The sequence below is a fragment of the Branchiostoma lanceolatum genome, chromosome 8 (genome assembly GCF_035083965.1).
Source record: "Branchiostoma lanceolatum isolate klBraLanc5 chromosome 8, klBraLanc5.hap2, whole genome shotgun sequence".
NCBI lineage: Eukaryota > Metazoa > Chordata > Leptocardii > Amphioxiformes > Branchiostomatidae > Branchiostoma > Branchiostoma lanceolatum.
In genome coordinates, this window is record NC_089729.1 from 4,210,479 (window position 1) to 4,226,794 (window position 16,316).

A 16,316-nucleotide genomic window follows, 5' to 3' on the forward strand; every position below is an offset into this window, starting at 1 on the left:
AAGAAAGGACACAATAGCAGTGTGCATGTGACAGTAAGGAAGAGCACCCGTATTGTCCTAACTATGTACTTGACATTAGTTAAAACAATATCTGCTATTGTCACTTTATTTGCATATCAAATCATTCATAATTCTTGGTTAAAAACCTGTGGTTCGACAAATCTTGCTCAGTGTCACTGACGAAAAGTAGTGGACGCTACTTGAAACGTCTGACCGTTTCCTTAATCATACTATCCAGTTGCTTGAGTAACTGCTTTTTGGCGAATATCTACTGTCGATTACTGTTCTTTTCTCGATGACGTTACATACAAAACATGTGTAGCAGTTAGCTGGATACATTCCAATCGGATACGACTGTGGTTTTAATCAGAAACGCATGTGTTATATTGAAGCATTTGGATAAATATTGATTCAAAAAATGTTTTACAGGGCGATCAAAATCGGTGACAAGGAATGCGACTTCCACAAGGACTTCCGGCTGATCCTGCACACCAAGCTGGCCAACCCGCACTACAAGCCGGAGATGCAGGCCCAGGCCACCCTCATCAACTTCACCGTCACCCGAGACGGGCTGGAGGACCAGCTGCTGGCTGATGTCGTCAGCGCAGAGAGGCCTGACCTGGAGAAGCTGAAGGTTCGTTAATCAAGAAATGCTAGAAAGTGGGGTCGTGTGGAGTAACGGTAGGGTCTTCGGCGCAGAACCCAGCGGTCCCGGGTTTGAATCCCCAGACGCCACCGATGTTGTGCCCTTGGGAAAGGCACTTAACACGAATTTCCTCACTCCACCCAGGTGTAGAAATGGGTATACTGTTCTCTGTACGTGGCACTGGTGAAATAAGTCATAAAAAACTTGAGTACAGTGCCACGTCGTCCTTGTCTGTCCAAAAACGACGTAAAAAGAAATGCTACTTCATCTTCGTGTGATCTAAAATACGTACGCTGCAGTCTTATGGCTTATTCAAATCTTAATATCTGAACGGATTTACATACTTATTATTAGCTTAACTTCAGTATGTCTTTGACTTTGACTTCCTTGCAAAACACAATAGAGCGTGAAACACCAGGCGACATCGTTAGCTGGTATCGTGCAGCACAAATTACAAAACATATTCCATACAACACTAAATGCAATGCAATGAATACAATGAATACAATCTAAAAGCAATAACACTGGATATAGATTAGCTAACAGGCAGCATTTGTCTGATGTATATCGAGTAGACGAACGTAAATTGATGAGTTTCGTGTATTTCAGGCGGATCTGACCAAACAACAGAATGACTTCAAGATCACGCTGAAGCAGCTGGAGGACAACCTCCTGTCTCGCCTGTCGTCTGCCGGCGGCAACTTCCTGGGCGACACGGCATTGGTGGAGAACCTGGAGACCACCAAGCGAACTGCAGCGGAGATCGAAGTGAAGGTGGAAGAAGCCAAGATCACGGAGGTCAAGATCAACGAGGCCCGCGAGCACTACCGACCCGTGGCCGCGAGGTCCTCCCTGCTCTACTTCATCATGAACGACCTCTACAAGATCAATCCGCTCTATCAGTTCTCACTAAAAGTACGTTGTCTTGTATTTACATTCACAGGAATTTGAAAAAAAAGCAATCAATGCATTATTTCTAAAACTAAGAATACTACGGGAAAACATCATAAACGATATGATTACAGATGTTCACCATACAAGCAATAACATTCCGTTATAAATTCAAAAGGACCTGCGTTCGAAAAATTTCTAAACTATGTCAAAAGGCTACACGTTCATCCACTTAACTCAGAACATGGCTGGCTGCCATCAATCATACGAAGTACTTAGTCTCTCATATAGGCTTGACAGTGTGGGTAGTAAGCCGACTTTTCACTTCCAGGCCTTCAAAGTGGTGTTCCTGCGCGCCATCTACATGGCGGAGAAGGACGAGAACCTGAAGGTTCGGGTCGCTAACCTGATTGACGCCATCACCTACGCCGTGTTCATCTACACCAGCCGCGGACTGTTCGAGCGCGACAAGCTCATCTTCACCTCACAAGTGGCCTTCTTGGTAAGACAGAGTTTTTTTTATATCATGTATGATGTGTAACTTGCATAGACATTTCTGGTGCAATGTCCTAGTCGGTAGAGTGTTCGCCTTACACATGGTAGGTAGTGAGTTCGATCCCAGGCCGGGTCATACAACTTTGAAATGCTACATACTGCTTTCTCTGCTTAACACTTAGCATTTGGGGAAGAGTATTTAAACACACAAAGCAATACAAGCGTACTAGCCCCTGTTGTAGAGAATTGCACAAAGTTGTATGGCCCAAGGATTGCGAATCGGAGATGGGTGCCGTCATATGCTCCACCAAGTGGCACGGGCGGACTTTAACTAGAGATTTCGCTGGAAGTGAAGTTTGATATGATTATTTCACTAAAAGGGGATTCGTGTGATCTGATATTCTTTGACAGAATAATGGTCTTTTTTCAGGTGTTGCTGATGAAAAAGGAGATCAACCCGACTGAACTAGATTTCCTGCTGAGATTCCCAGCCAGACCGAACTGCAAGAGTCCGGTGGATTTCTTGAACGACCTGTCTTGGGGAGGCATAAAGGTAAGTACGTTAGAGAATCATGTAGAAGATACAGACGTGAACACAAACGATAGATCTCCTTTGGAGTGTCATCCGTTTCCGTGATCGTATTTTTTTTATTGCAACATTTAAATACATGACATGATGACGACAGACTCAAGCTTACAGCTTATTTTCGCGTCGTCATCGACAGAATACATTACAGAAGTACAAAACAAATGTTACAAATACTGAAAATGAAAAAAACAACAGGTGTGGACATGCAAAGCATAAGAGCAACAAATTATCTCAAATAAACTACATGACAGAAATCTTGAAATGTAAGAAAATTGAAATCAATAAACTGATAGATATGTGGGCAGGTACTACAAGACTAGTAGGATGGGGGGTTGGCTACTCAAATCTTTTGGTTTCTTTAATGAATAGTTGGACATACTGTAAGAGTTTGGCATTGTTTGAATTCGTAAGGAAGGGTGAGCCTTTAAGCAATAATTGAATTAGGACATTATCCGAGAGATCATTAATATTTGTGTCTGATGATCGTATTGGACTGATAATTGATTTTTATCAAAATGTAGGCCTTAGCAGACATGGATGAATTCAGGAATCTCGATCGTGACATCGAAGGCTCTGCCAAACGCTGGAAGAAGTTCGTGGAGAGTGAGTGTCCGGAAAAGGAGAAGTTCCCCCAGGAGTGGAAGAACAAGTCGGCCCTGCAGAAACTGTGCATGATGAGGGCCTTCCGTCCGGACAGGATGACCTATGCTACAAGGTACAACCATCATAGCTGTTAGCAAATGGTTCAACAAACCCATATGCGCTTCAAACAAACATGGAAAAAACGTGGTGATGCCAGAAAATTTAAATATAATGAATGTTATTCTATGACGTAAATGTTAGCTGTTATTCAATGACATTTAGTGTTAGCTGTTAGCAAATGGTTCAACAAACTGATGCCCTACAAATCAATTGCACCTTAGATGAACGTGGTGGTCCCAGAAATATTCTGTCATCTCAAGACATACATTTGCTGACACTCTTAGACAAGTGAGATCAATGTTTGTCCGCCGGACATGTGGGAAGCGCATACCTCTGCACCACCACTATACAGAGAGCTGTTCTGTTATATGGGACTATGCCTTGCATGTAGAGCGAATGTATACAGAAGGATCGACCCTTACCACAATTTGTTAATCTACTCTTCAGAAATTTTGTGGAAGAAAAGCTGGGAAGCAAATACGTGGAGGGCAGGACGATGGACTTTGCCAAGTCGTGGGAGGAGAGCGGCATTGGGACTCCGATCTTCTTCATCCTCTCTCCCGGGGTCGACCCCCTGAAGGATGTCGAGGCTCTGGGGAAGAAGATGGGCTTCACGTGGGACTCGGGGAAGTTCCACAACGTGTCCCTGGGGCAGGGCCAGGAGGTGGTGGCCGAGAAGGCCCTGGATATGGCGTCCGAGCAGGGCCACTGGGTCGTCCTTCAGGTAGATATTCGGGATCACGTACTTTACAAAGATGGTTTTTGTTGATTTTGTTTCTTATATGTAATTTTACTTTGTGTTTTGTGTCCGCCTCTATGTGTGTGTTTGACGCACTTTGTGAAAGTTTGTATTGAACTTTGAATACTGTTTCCAGGGCTAACCCTTTGTAATAGCCTTCGGCTAGTTGGGTAGTCCTGGCTGTACTTTTCTACAGTCAAATCAAATCAAATCAAATCAAACAGTGATGTAAAAGTAAATGTATCAGGAACGTATTGTTATCTCCAAGAAAACGAATTCAAAATAATGTTTTCGGTGTTTGTGTTTGGCTTGGTGTTTGTCCGTAGTTGTTTGTATATTGTAGCGTGGCAGGACGTGGTGAGGCGGTAACCAGAAACTAGCAGAATGGAAAAGTTAGCTTGGCCTGGGTCCAAAGTTGCTAGGCATGTCGGGGACACTGACAGGAAGTTAGGTCAAAGGTCACAGAATAGGTCACAGAACAGGTTATGAAAGAGGTGTGATAGGAACGTGTCAAAATTCTCCTATTGCCATTGAAGTTGCACTGATAAACGTTTTTTTTCACATTATTGCCGACGACAGAACATCCATTTGGTGGCGAAATGGTTGGCAACCCTGGACAAGAAGCTGGAGAAGTACAGCGAAGGCAGCCACGAGGACTACCGTGTCTACATCTCCGCCGAGCCGGCCCCGACTGTCGAGGCCCACAACATCCCACAGGGTATCCTGGAGGCCTCCATCAAGATCACCAACGAGCCCCCTACAGGCATGTACGCGAACCTGCACAAGGCTCTGGATAATTTCGACCAGGTAAGACTACTTTCGAGAGAAATAGTCGAGAATTGAATAATGATCATATAAAAAGTTACCAAAGGGTTGATGATTGAATTTAGTTGTACGACGTACTTGTTCGATTGGTAGGCAAATGATAGGAGACTGTTACTGTAATCGACTTTTGAATTGGATATTGTGCAGGATACCTTGGAGATGTGTGCCCGAGAAAACGAGTTCAAGTCGATCCTGTTCAACCTGTGCTACTTCCACGCCGTTGTGGGCGAGCGGCGAAAGTTCGGACCACAAGGGTGGAACCGGCCCTACCCGTTCAACGTCGGTGACCTCACCATCTCATGCAACGTCCTCTTCAACTACCTGGAGGCAAATAGCAAGGTTTGTGGAGCCTCGATGGAATAAAGTTAAAAGAAAAGACAAAACAGCAAACTTCCCCTTCGTATCATTCAGCAACACGTTCTATAATTGTAATAAATAACTCAGTGCGATGTTAATGTAGAATATTACAAGAACCTGCGTCAATGCTGTAGCAAACACTAGTTACCAACCGAGCCCGTCTAAACTACTTGCAAGTGTACTGATTTATTTCTCATGATGACACTTAGAGAGGGGTGTAACCGATAGACTTGTGCTCACTCCCCAGGTGCCATGGGAGGATCTGCGTTACCTGTTCGGTGAGATCATGTATGGAGGGCACATCACTGACGACTGGGACAGGAGGCTGTGTAAGACTTTCCTAGAGGAGTACCTGCAGCCCTCACTGGTGAGCGAAGACTTTCAACTTTCAATTCACCTTTGATGCCGGACAGACTGAGTACAACTCAAAATAACAGTACAAATATGATGTCATCTTTTTCTCCAGCTGTCGCACTGTGTGTAGAACGATACGTGACTCATTTTATCTTTACTCTCTTTCCTCTACAGCTTGATGGCGACTTGAACCTAGCGGTGGGATTCCCAGCCCCTCCCAACCTGGACTACACCGGGTACCACCAGTACATAGACGAGATGCTGCCGCCTGAGAGCCCGTACCTGTACGGCCTCCACCCTAACGCCGAGATCGGCTTCCTGACCATCACGTCCGAGAACCTGTTCAAGACTGTCCTGGAGATGCAGCCGAAAGACTCGGGCGGTGCTGGAGCCGGCGGAGTCACCCGCGAGGAAAAGGTATCATCATCAGTACTGCCGTGATTGAATATAACTGGAAACGTCTTGCAGGGATCACATGGTGACGTCTGGTCATGTGTTCGTCACATAATGCTATTAAGAGTGAAGTAGATTTCTACTGGGTGTGTCCTCTTGCCTCCAAGGTAGACTTGTCCAGTATTGCCTTGAACGTCGGGTGTGGTGACTTCTTCTGGCAAGTTGCTCCACCATTCTGTTACGTGGTTTGAGAAGAACTATAGCCTCGTGTTGGTGAAGAAGTATTAAGGAAGACAAGGTTTTTGAAAAGACTCTTAAGAAATTTGGTCATCCTTCGCTACAGTATAAAGTTGGTACAAACTTAGAATATCCTTTGTCGTGCAGGTGAAGGGACTGCTGGACGACATTCTGGAGAAGCTTCCGGAGAGCTTCAACATGCTTGAGATCATGGCGAAGGCTGAGGAGAAGACTCCGTACATCGTCGTGTCGTTCCAGGAGTGTGAGCGCATGAACGGACTGACCAACGAGATCCGCAGATCACTCAAGGAAGTCGACCTGGGTCTCAAGGTAACCCCATCGTACTTAGTAGCTCACGCGTGTTTTACTCATATTTTTTGGCAACGCCTCCGGAGCGGAGCCCGCTGTATAGTACTGCGATCGGTTGGCAAATATTCTAAAAACTCCGCAAACGCAATTCCTAGGGAATTCGTTTTTGACAATGCCTGGTGGGAACGGTCTTTAGCCCACAATCTGACGGGGACAACGATTGCATTTGTGTCGCTGAGCTGGCTAACTCGAACTCTCCTGGAGAATCATAAAGTTTACCAATAGTGCATCTAACTTCTAAATCTGAACATAAAACGTGTTAAACCTGATCACTGTTCAATAACGTAGTATGTAAGTCCGCCCTGACATGTATTCATATCTCAAAATCAGTGACTATCTTTAAAAGGCAGATTGAGTGTAGTATGTTTTGCTTTGTCGGAGCTTGTGCATGGCACCAAGGATTTCTTACGAAAGGATACACAAAAGAGCATTTTCCGTTCTGGTACCAATTCTGGTATTATTTCCTATTCTGAATCGAAGAACGATATTCATCCGGAGTGCGGGGCACACGTGCTAACCAACTATCTGTTTATAAATGTAATTCTCAACTTGTCCTGCAGGGTGAGCTGACCATCACCTCGGACATGGAGGACCTGATGAACGCCCTGTACCTGGACCAGGTCCCCGACTCCTGGACAAAGCGAGCCTACCCGTCTCTCTATGGCCTGGGACAATGGTACGCCTTTTCAGATAGTCAGATAATTGGCCACGAGTTATTAAGATACAAATTCAGTTTTTAATGTGTTTGTAATGTATCAGTATTTATACTATTTGATCGAGACTCTGAGATCTTCAGGAAGGCATATTCTACTTGAATAAGCATTCGAGCAATATTTGCCAGTCACAGCTTATACTGTACTAAATAGGAGTAAACTATGGCTAATAAAGGTATCACCTAACCGAAGGTTTTTGGTTGACCCTAGGTACGCTGACTTACTCCTCCGTGTGAAGGAGCTGGAGAACTGGACGGCAGACTTCGTCATGCCGAGCGCAGTCTGGCTGGGAGGCTTCTTCAACCCACAGTCCTTCCTCACCGCTATCATGCAGGTAATATAGGCGTGTTAATTCTTTGTTACAGAAGTTGCCTGGCTATTCAGGCTCGGCGAACCGCGAAAAGTGGAGGGGGACAAGTTTTGCCTGAAATCTCCTGCCACAAAAACCCCAAACAACATTTTCATCCACAGTGGACTGTTCTCTTCCAAATTGCTTTAATATATGTTTTTCTTTTCCTTTATTACTTTCTATACTTCGAACACCGTTTCGATTATTGTGCCAAGTGTCATTTTTCAGCTACTACTTGTCATACTATGTTACTTGTCAACAGTCAGTCTTTTGTACTTTTTTTCTGCTATTGGTAATGACTGTATGTATACCTCCTGAGCAGATAAATGTCATATCTTACGGAATGGCAAGGACTATACTATGGGACACGTTCACTCAGGATGGACCTTTTCTCATTATAAGCATTACATAATTTTCACGATGCCTAATTCTCTCTCTCCAGAGCATGGCCCGTAAGAACGAGTGGCCTCTGGACCGCATGTGTCTCCAGTGCGACGTGTCGAAGAAGAACAAGGAGGACTTCAGCAGTCCGCCGCGCGAGGGCGCTTACGTGCACGGTCTGTACATGGAGGGCGCCCGCTGGGACACCCAGACCGGGATGATCAACGAGGCCCACCTGAAAGACCTGACCCCCACCATGCCGGTCATCTTCATCAAGGCCATCCCCGTGGACAAGCAGGACATGCGAAACATGTACGAGTGTCCCGTGTACAAGACTAAAGAGCGCGGGGCAACGTTCGTATGGACCTTCAACCTCAAGACCAAGGAGAAGGCGGCCAGGTGGGTCCTGGCTGGGGTCGCCCTGCTGCTCATGGTGTAGACGTCATTTTGACGTCACAGTCATTCTGAAACATTGTAGATCACGCTGCTAAACATGCTGTTGTTATTGAGCTCGTTGATTTATGAGTAGGCGATTGGAATGTAAGATAAACACCTGCTATACTATGGTTAAAACTATGTCGATTAAGACACAGTGTTATTAGGGAGAAATGATATTACAAAACCGCCAAAAGGGTCTTTTAACCAGAGCCTGTGTGAAGAATGAATTATCAGAATTAATGTCACAGATCATACCATCACATGATTTTCAACAAAATGTATGAGTGGATAAATGGTGACTTTTATTGTTTTATGAGATTAATCAGTTTTCAAAACGGAGGGAGTTTTATTTACGTGTATGCCACGTGTATGTATTGTCAGAAATTGTGGTTATGTATTGGAGCAGCTAAGCTAATAATATTCTAAGCCACTGAAAACACTGCTACTCATTTGGTCTTGGCCATACGTAATTTATTGCGAAGTCAAAGGCAACCTTTCAGAGACGAACTGAGATGCCACACTGCTGCACTACTGGCCTGGAGATGGTTATGCCAAAATTACCAATTACAGGCCACAGCGAACTTAGACTGGAGTCAGAAAACCTGTGTGTTATCAGAGTTAAGATAAATTGTGTTGACTTGAATGTCATTATAAAGATGAAAGAGCCGTCCACGGTGTGCATGCCATTTGCGGTGTTTGCAGAACCTGTGTTCCTGTGATACAAAACGTCAACATGAACTCGTTTGTCATCAGTTTTATTCCACAGCGTGTACAACAAAAGCCATATTTATCAGATCGTGTATGGGATAAAGTTAAACCTAATTGGAAACATTCATTCATGCAATGCATGGATGGATATTTTTAAAGTCAACTGATGACAGATGAGTTTTGTTTGTTGCAGTGAAAATTGCCGTCCATTGCACTTGACCTTGTTTTATACACGGATGTGCTTGTGTCTTGATTTTGACGCATATCTCTGCACTAATGTTAGTATTAATAATCTTTTAACTAATAGCATGATTTATTTAGTGTTTCTTGATGTCTTTACTTTGCAAACGGAAATGACGCATTCTACATTGCCTGAACAATGCAAATAGGGTTAAAGCAGGACTATCTTTCTTGGATAATTTGCTTTTAGTAAGGGTTTTTCGTTTTCGATAAGGAGGCGAAAGTGTCTGTGTGGATGAGTTAGGAAAGTGAAAGAATCCCACTGGCATTTTCAATGGAAGGAATGGCCTTAATTATTGTGTCATCAGAAGCCCTATTGTGTTAACAATAAATATTTTTATTGGTGTTGTATCACACGTGCGGTTATCTTAATATCACAATTCCCACCTTCACCATAATCTATAAAACACGACAGAAGTTACACATTTTCCTGTTTGTGTTTAAATCAGATGGAAATCACATTGTGGTTTTGTCACTGATTGACATTGATTAGATTCCATGTCCATAAGAGTATGTTCTTTTCGTATTGTCTTCTTTCATAAGCTGTACACATTTGGAAACAGTCACATTTCATGACTTAAGAGACAGATTACTTTCTTTAATGTCCAACTGCCAAGGAGACAATTCATTTTCAGTCGTGTATTCTTTACTTTGGAAATAAAGCTGTATACTTTTGATATCTCTTGGTATGCGTGTCTTCAATATGAGTATTTGTAACTTGAAGCGCTATGATACATAGAATCGTTATGAATGTGTCAACAACAGATTAAAACTTTGAGGAAAAGTGCGCAAACACACGAGCTTGTGTCTCACATAAGTCACACTCATAAGCGCCTATGTCATAAACTAGAACCAGAATTTCATTGCCACAGCTGCCCTGAACTTACACATTAGCCTCCACATACAAATGTGTCGAAGATAACTTGTGACCTGGACCAGAATACATGGCTGTGTGTAAGTATAGTTATTATCTGCAAGGTAGACTGCTACTGTCCCCTGGTTGGCCGGAACGCCGACACAAGCCCGCTTATCATGAATGATATACTATTCTCCAAGCAGAGATTTTGGTCGGGGGGGGGGGGGTGCTAGGAGTGGCTATTCTCCAAGCAGAGGCTTCGATCGAGAGGGGTAGTTGTGTCCGGGATTTCTAACGTCCCTCTCCTCTCCCGGAAAAAACTACCCCTTTCGATCGAAGCCTCTGCTTGGAGAATATGATATACCATGTGTAAACAAATTTGTATTGTTTATATCACTGTTTAGCTTAGAAAGTTACGTTTGGCTCGTATAGGTTTCTAACAGTTATCTCTAATCAGTTGTTGACGAGGCTCTCTGCTTCCTATGCTCGTCAACACCAGTACAAAGGTGAACATCTGTGTGCAATATAACGGTAAACATTAAGCTCACGGGGATGTTTGTTGTACATCGCCTGTAAATTAATATACAGCTGTATCAAGATTTTTACACAGCTATGTATCACCATAGAGTACTCAATGAGTTTTGCAAAGCATGCTCTGAAATAATTGTACACAGTGGGGGGTCTGATTCCAATACGAAACAAAAGTATAAGAGCAAAGAATTGATTTGTTTTGGCCAGACCATTTAAGCCACGCCACCCGAACGTCTCTCGTCAGAACAATGAAGTTTGGGGTGAAGTGCGGAGTCCACCTGCTGGTGGTCCTGTTTCACCTGGCGGTGGCGCAAGAAATCCAAATTGTCTATGTCTATGTCACTCAAGTTGGAGGATCTTACTACCGTAACCATACCTTGCCTCTATCTGGAAGCCCGTACATAGCCACCCATGAGATCATTGTGGGTGAGGATGCGACGCTCACTGTAGAGGCTGGTGTTGAAATCCTGTTCGATGAGGGTGTGGGCATGACAGTCGTCGGACAACTTCATGCGGTCGGATCTGCCGACAAACGCATTGTGTTCGATAGGAAGGAAGCCCCGCCAGACGACCCCGTCTATAACATCACACGGGACCCAAACGTGCGACTAGTGGGGCCGACTGTGAACCAGGGACTACTTGAGATCCGCCATGATGGGGAGTGGGGGACTGTGTGTCATGATAGAGGTTGGAGGGACTCCGAAGCAAAGGTAACATTTTGATTAGGAAACAATATATTGTTCAAAAACATACTATGAAATCTGTATGAATTCCATCCCCACACCGGCAACCTATTCCTATTGGCATTGTGTTTACATGGTTTCCGATTCCGGAAAACACGTCATTTATTTATGGTACTTTGACAGTCAATGAGACAGAGTTTGTTAGATCCCACGACAAGACAAGGCACGATATAGCCCCGTGGTTATTACTATGGAATATTTGTGTTTTGGTAAGACTTATCCCCATTTTTCAACGTGAAATCACTACACAGTGCCTAGCTAATCTTAATACTGGTTGGGATTTGGACAACTCCATTTAGTAGAAAGTTGGCCTAGAATGTATATCATAGAACATGCCATGTGGAACTGAGTAGCATTGACCGAACAGGGTACTTAAGACAAGATTTCGAAGTCGACTATGCGTGATACCATTCAACATTCACCATTTTGGGTGCCACGGTACCTCACGTAGTCGACATGAAAATTGTGTCTCAAGTGCCCTACTCAACAATGCAGTACAGTTTCAAACGGCTAGTTTTCTGGTATACATTATAGACCAAATTGCTACCAAATGGTCTTGTCCAAATCCCACCCAGTATTGAGAACAGCTCAGCACCATGCCGTGCCGTAACTTTGTGCTAAGCGAAAGGAGTTCTGATTGGGGGTGAAATTGTAAACGGGATTTGACTAAACTAGATTTATTATCATTCGCCACTTGCCAGGTAGCATGTCAACACCTGGGATTCGTCACGGGAAGAGAGGACTATCAGTACGGGGACGGCAAGGGCAGGATAACCATGAGCGACCTCTCGTGCTTTGGGAACGAGGAAAATCTGTACGAGTGTAGGTACAGAGAAATGGGAACAGCTCCGGACTGTGGTGAGCACCTGTTGCATTTTCCCTAGTATGATTTAGCTGAGAGTATATTTGCGAACCTGGGACGCTGATATAGGAGTTAAAAGTACTGCTTAGTAAACAGTTTTAGTGCGCGTGTACGCGTCAAGTGTTCGGAATTTTAGCACTCTGACTCTTGATTTGGTTGTTTGCGTCGAGAATTGTATTGACGAAGGTTTTGCTTTATTGTGGTCGTTATCTTCATTTATCATTACTTTGCTCCGCAACAAACGAGTTCAATCACAACATTTCTAGTTGGGGAAGTTACTAAAAAATCTTAATGCCACGAAGGCCTTGTTTGTTATACAAATGTTCAATTTTATCTTTGGTCAACACATATTAGCACTTTTAATGGATTAAGCTCCAGATAAAAACGTCGGAAGTTTTTGTTGTGTTCTCTCTTGAGTCATGAATCGTAGCTACCGATAAAACTGGTCACGACTGTACGGAATATACATCAATCTATCCTGAGTGTGCTCAAAATATCCAATCTACTATGGCAAGGCAGGGCTCGAAATTCATTTTTGGAAATAGTTGCACTGGTGCACCCAGCCAAAAAAAGTTAGGTGCACAGAAAGAATTTCGGGTGCACCACATAATATAAAGCTGAATATCAGCAAAACATATTCAATTTTAACGCCCTTAAGAACTTCAATCTGTAATTCAATAGCTAAATTCAAACAAGTAATTCATCAAACAAAGTACAACAAACTATATATTACTTTCTCAGATACTTGAATTTCAAGAATGTTTTCTATACCAGTGAACCTCTATAGAGAAGAGCCTACAAAAATATCTAGGTGCACTACAGTTAAAAATTAGGTGCACAGCTCCAATTCTGGGTGCACACAGGTGCACATGCACCCACTATTTCGAGCCCTGCAAGGGATTAGTTAGTAACTTGTTTTTAGGAAGTGTTAGGTGCTGCGTGGCGGTCTTATCTTGATGTCGCCACTCTGTGGCAAACGACCTTTAGCAAAATATTTCAGAGTTTGCAAGTAGTGCTTGCTTGTTATGGCATGTGTGTCTATGCCAATCCCCATGGAGCCAGCGTTGAATCAGAAGCAAGCTTGGGATTAATTTTAATGGATTTGGGTCACTTTATTACTGATTTGAGGTTACGTTGTTTAGCTCAGGTTGTTTTTAGATTTGGTTGTTTGATAGATCCTGTTGTTTGGAAACGGAATAACTAAAAGGGTTATAGAAATATTCCATGACGTTTTCCCTAGGCATGTGGCTAGAATTTGGCTACGAAAGAAGCTATGTGGGTCTAGTGCCTGATTCGAAGAACCTGTTGCCAACAAAATCAACAAGGGCAAGTCCAACTAAAATGTTCTGGGTATGTCCTTGGTGTGAGAAAGTATGGGAGCGAGAGTAGGTTGACGAGGCTGGTATCCACATGCTTATGTCAACATCATTCCAAAGCTTAGCTTCCACAAATTGCCAGTGAGCCTCTTTGCTTGTTCCATCATTCTTATTATCTCAATATCTCCGTGTTTTCCACTGTAGGACCCAAATACATGTAACATATGTAGTTTATGGCAGGTGGAACACAAACAGATGCCAATTATGCAAATGAATTCCTAATTTGCATAATTATTGAAAAAAGTGCCTAAGTGGTAAATGAGTGGACTGTCAACATTATGACCAGTGAAAGTTAGTTAAAGTCTTACATGACCAACAAGTATAGATTATATACATGTAGAAGTCATTTGCATAATCAGAATATTTCATGAAGATATGAGACCGGTCTTCGAACTCTTGTTCTAAGTGCCGTCACAAAACGTTTCCAATTTTAGACGGGAATCGGCGGGACCTTGGGGTTGTATGCGAGGGAATCAGTCGAGTCAACTCCGTCTTCTGGAACGGAATCCGGCTGGTGCCATCCTCTGCTGGGAAGGTCTCCAGACTCGAACATGTCGACGTTCTCCATGCGGGACAAGATGACGGCACAGGAACAACAGTGGCTATCAGTATCAAAACATACTCTCCCGTGCTAAGAGACGTCAACGTCAAGTACAGTGCAGGCGCAGGGGTCAAGGTTCAGGGGGTAACCACAGAGGTCAACATGGCTGGCTGCAGCATAGAGGAAAACCAGGGCCCAGGCATCATCATAGAAGACCAAGCAGCAGATGTCAACATACAAAACACCAGGGTCTCCAAGAACTTCCCATACGGCGCTCAAGTCATCCGCAGTAGTCCTGGACACAAAATAACCGTCACGGATTCGGCATTCACCGAGAACTTTGGGACAGGGCTTCTCCTAGATTCAGTTAGAAGCGAGGTTACAGTTCGGAACAGCAACTTCAGCTCCAATACTCACTATGGGCTGAACTCTATCAACAGTCCATCACCAACCGTACTGATTCAAAGCTGTACCCTAAACACAAACGGACTGGACGGTGTGCTGATACAGGAAGAAGCATCTACCATACCTCACAATGAGAAGAGCTTCTCCATCGATCAATCCAGTCTATCTGAGAACCGTCGTCGGGGAGTGTCCATCTCCATCGTCTACTCATCTAACTACAACAGCCGCGACCATCGAACCTTCTTCAATGTCACAGAAAGTGAAGCAAGTGCAAACCTTGAAGGAGCCATAGACATCAGCGTTGAAGGGTCGACGTCGACTTGTCATCCAAAGGTTCGTCTTGAGAACTCTGTTTTCGGACGAAACGGGGGCAATGTTGTCAGAATTTCAGGAAGCTGTTCTGATGTCACAATGAACAACAACGTTTTCCAAGACAACACCTGTGGTTCAAAGAAAGTACTGCTTTTTACAGGCTGTGAAAAGAATATCAGATGTACTTCCAACACCTTTCAGCAAAATTCTTGCAAGCGGATAGGTCTCTTCAATGTTACAGACCGGGCTGATATTGACGAGATCCAAGAAATGTTCACCTCAAATATCTTCACCGGCAACGACTACGAACCGCCGTTCCTGTACGTGTCAGACCCTCTCCGTGACTACTGCACGTTGGAGTTCTCTGGAGAATGGAGGCCCATCAGCGTCACTCACAATTCCTTCCAGCAGGACGTTTCCCGTTTCGACCTCTGCAGCACGGTATGGACCCACTCGTGGGACGGACCTACCATAGACGCCAGTCACAACTGGTGGGGCACTGATGATGAGGAAGCCATCCGAGAAAAGATATTTGACTACAACGACTGGAACAGCGGAGCACAAGTCACGTACTCGCCGTTCCTTGACTCTTCAAACGGCAATCCTGTCGACGCCACATCGGCCCATTCCGCGACTGCGCAAGCTTTCGACGGCCTATTGTTTAACGACCTACACATCCCCAAAGGAAGCAGTCCTGTGCTGATGAAGAGTGATCTAACCATTCTCCCTGGCGCCACTCTCACGCTGGACCCTGGAGTAGAAGTGAAGGCAGCACCAGGAGTCGGTATTCTTAATTATGGACACATCAACATGGTCGGGTCAGAAACAGACCCGGTTGTTCTTGGTGCACAAACTAATAACAACATAACGTCAAAGAACAATCTGAGAATAGACAGTATCGGTAGATTAGAGGTACATCATGCTGGAACCTGGAAATCTGTATGTTACGACTATAGAGATTGGCGGTACACTTACAGTTATGACAATCATGTCATCGCATGTAAACAACTCGGTATGGGACCACCACGATCCATTAGTGGCTCCTCTTTTGTAACTGGCGCTCTACAGAAAGTAGTGGTCAGATGTGACGGAGGAGAGGAATCTTTCCAACAATGTAACTTTTACGATGTGGCACCAGACAACCTTAGATGCAGCAATCAAGTCCGTGTCACCTGCGAACCAACTCCTGGATGGGGAGGAATAAGGTCCCATGGCCAAGGAGAGACCACGATCGAACACATGCTGTTTAAGGACATTGGGCAGC

General features: G+C 44.1%; 2 protein-coding genes across 3 annotated transcripts in view; both read left to right on the forward strand.

Annotated features, from left to right (window-relative positions):
- Positions 1–10,105, forward strand: part of LOC136441003 (dynein beta chain, ciliary-like) — a 51,734-nt gene extending 41,629 nt beyond the window's left edge. For both annotated transcript variants that reach the window (XM_066437229.1, XM_066437230.1), the window contains 14 exons: positions 430–634; positions 1,256–1,561; positions 1,869–2,039; positions 2,463–2,585; positions 3,143–3,336; positions 3,771–4,047; positions 4,642–4,869; positions 5,035–5,226; positions 5,492–5,611; positions 5,773–6,015; positions 6,376–6,558; positions 7,158–7,273; positions 7,521–7,644; positions 8,102–10,105. In XM_066437229.1, the coding sequence (XP_066293326.1) occupies positions 430–634; positions 1,256–1,561; positions 1,869–2,039; positions 2,463–2,585; positions 3,143–3,336; positions 3,771–4,047; positions 4,642–4,869; positions 5,035–5,226; positions 5,492–5,611; positions 5,773–6,015; positions 6,376–6,558; positions 7,158–7,273; positions 7,521–7,644; positions 8,102–8,479 (2,860 nt within the window). In that variant the 3' untranslated portion in view covers positions 8,480–10,105. The remainder of the gene's footprint in view (positions 1–429; positions 635–1,255; positions 1,562–1,868; positions 2,040–2,462; positions 2,586–3,142; positions 3,337–3,770; positions 4,048–4,641; positions 4,870–5,034; positions 5,227–5,491; positions 5,612–5,772; positions 6,016–6,375; positions 6,559–7,157; positions 7,274–7,520; positions 7,645–8,101) is intronic.
- An 898-nt stretch (positions 10,106–11,003) lies between these two features.
- On the forward strand, positions 11,004–16,256 carry LOC136440506 (protein bark beetle-like). The gene is made up of 4 exons (XM_066436556.1): positions 11,004–11,523; positions 12,258–12,414; positions 14,229–15,964; positions 16,191–16,256. Exons 1-4 carry the CDS (start codon positions 11,062–11,064, stop codon positions 16,254–16,256), a joined length of 2,421 nt encoding a protein of 806 aa, XP_066292653.1. The 5' UTR covers positions 11,004–11,061.
- The last annotated feature ends 60 nt before the right edge of the window (positions 16,257–16,316 follow it).